The following is a 761-nucleotide window of genomic DNA, read 5'->3' as shown; positions in this document are numbered from 1 at the left end:
GCACCTGGGCGGCCCGGGCCCCGGGCGGCCGAGCTCCAAGGAGGGCCGCCGCAGCGACACGTGCGAGTACTGCGGCAAGGTGTTCAAGAACTGCAGCAACCTGACGGTGCACCGGCGGAGCCACACCGGCGAGCGGCCTTACAAGTGCGAGCTGTGCAACTACGCGTGCGCGCAGAGCAGCAAGCTCACGCGCCACATGAAGACGCACGGGCAGATCGGCAAGGAGGTGTACCGCTGCGACATCTGCCAGATGCCCTTCAGCGTCTACAGCACCCTGGAGAAACACATGAAAAAGTGGCACGGCGAGCACTTGCTGACTAACGACGTCAAAATCGAGCAGGCCGAGAGGAGCTAAGCGCGCGCGCGGGTCCGGGCGCCCCGCACCTGTACAGTGGAACCGTTGCCAAGCGACAGAATGCTGACTTGACACTTGCCTCCGTGTCGCCGCCGCCGCCGCCGCCGCCGCCGCCGAGCACCCCGCGTGTCCCCGGGGCCCAGGGGAGGCGGCCCTCCAACCTAACCTGTGTCTGCGAAGTCCTATGGAAACCCGAGGGTGATTAAGGCAGTCAAAATTGTGGAGCCTTTTAACTGTGCAATAATTTCTGTATTTATTGGGTTTTGTAATTTTTTTGGCATGTGCAGGTACTTTTTATTATTATTCTTTCTGTTTAAATTCCTTTGAAAGATTTCGTTGGGTATCCATCCCTTCTTCATTATTATTATTATTATTTTTTTTTTTAAGAAAAGAAAAACCAGACAGT

The 761-nt window shown here is 56.2% G+C and overlaps 1 protein-coding gene across 1 annotated transcript in view; it reads left to right on the top strand.

The window, feature by feature from the left end:
- Positions 1-466, top strand: part of BCL11B (B cell CLL/lymphoma 11B) — an 80251-nt gene extending 79785 nt beyond the window's left edge. Inside the window, exon 5 of the mRNA XM_015599587.2 lies at positions 30-466. Within this exon, the coding sequence (XP_015455073.1) occupies positions 30-355 (326 nt within the window). The 3' untranslated portion in view covers positions 356-466. The remainder of the gene's footprint in view (positions 1-29) is intronic.
- Positions 467-761: the final 295 nt, after the last annotated feature.

Source organism: Pteropus alecto, unplaced genomic scaffold, assembly GCF_000325575.1.
Source record: "Pteropus alecto unplaced genomic scaffold, ASM32557v1 scaffold8, whole genome shotgun sequence".
NCBI lineage: Eukaryota > Metazoa > Chordata > Mammalia > Chiroptera > Pteropodidae > Pteropus > Pteropus alecto.
Note: the sequence above shows the minus strand (reverse complement) of the source record. Positions and strands in the feature narration are given on the sequence as shown.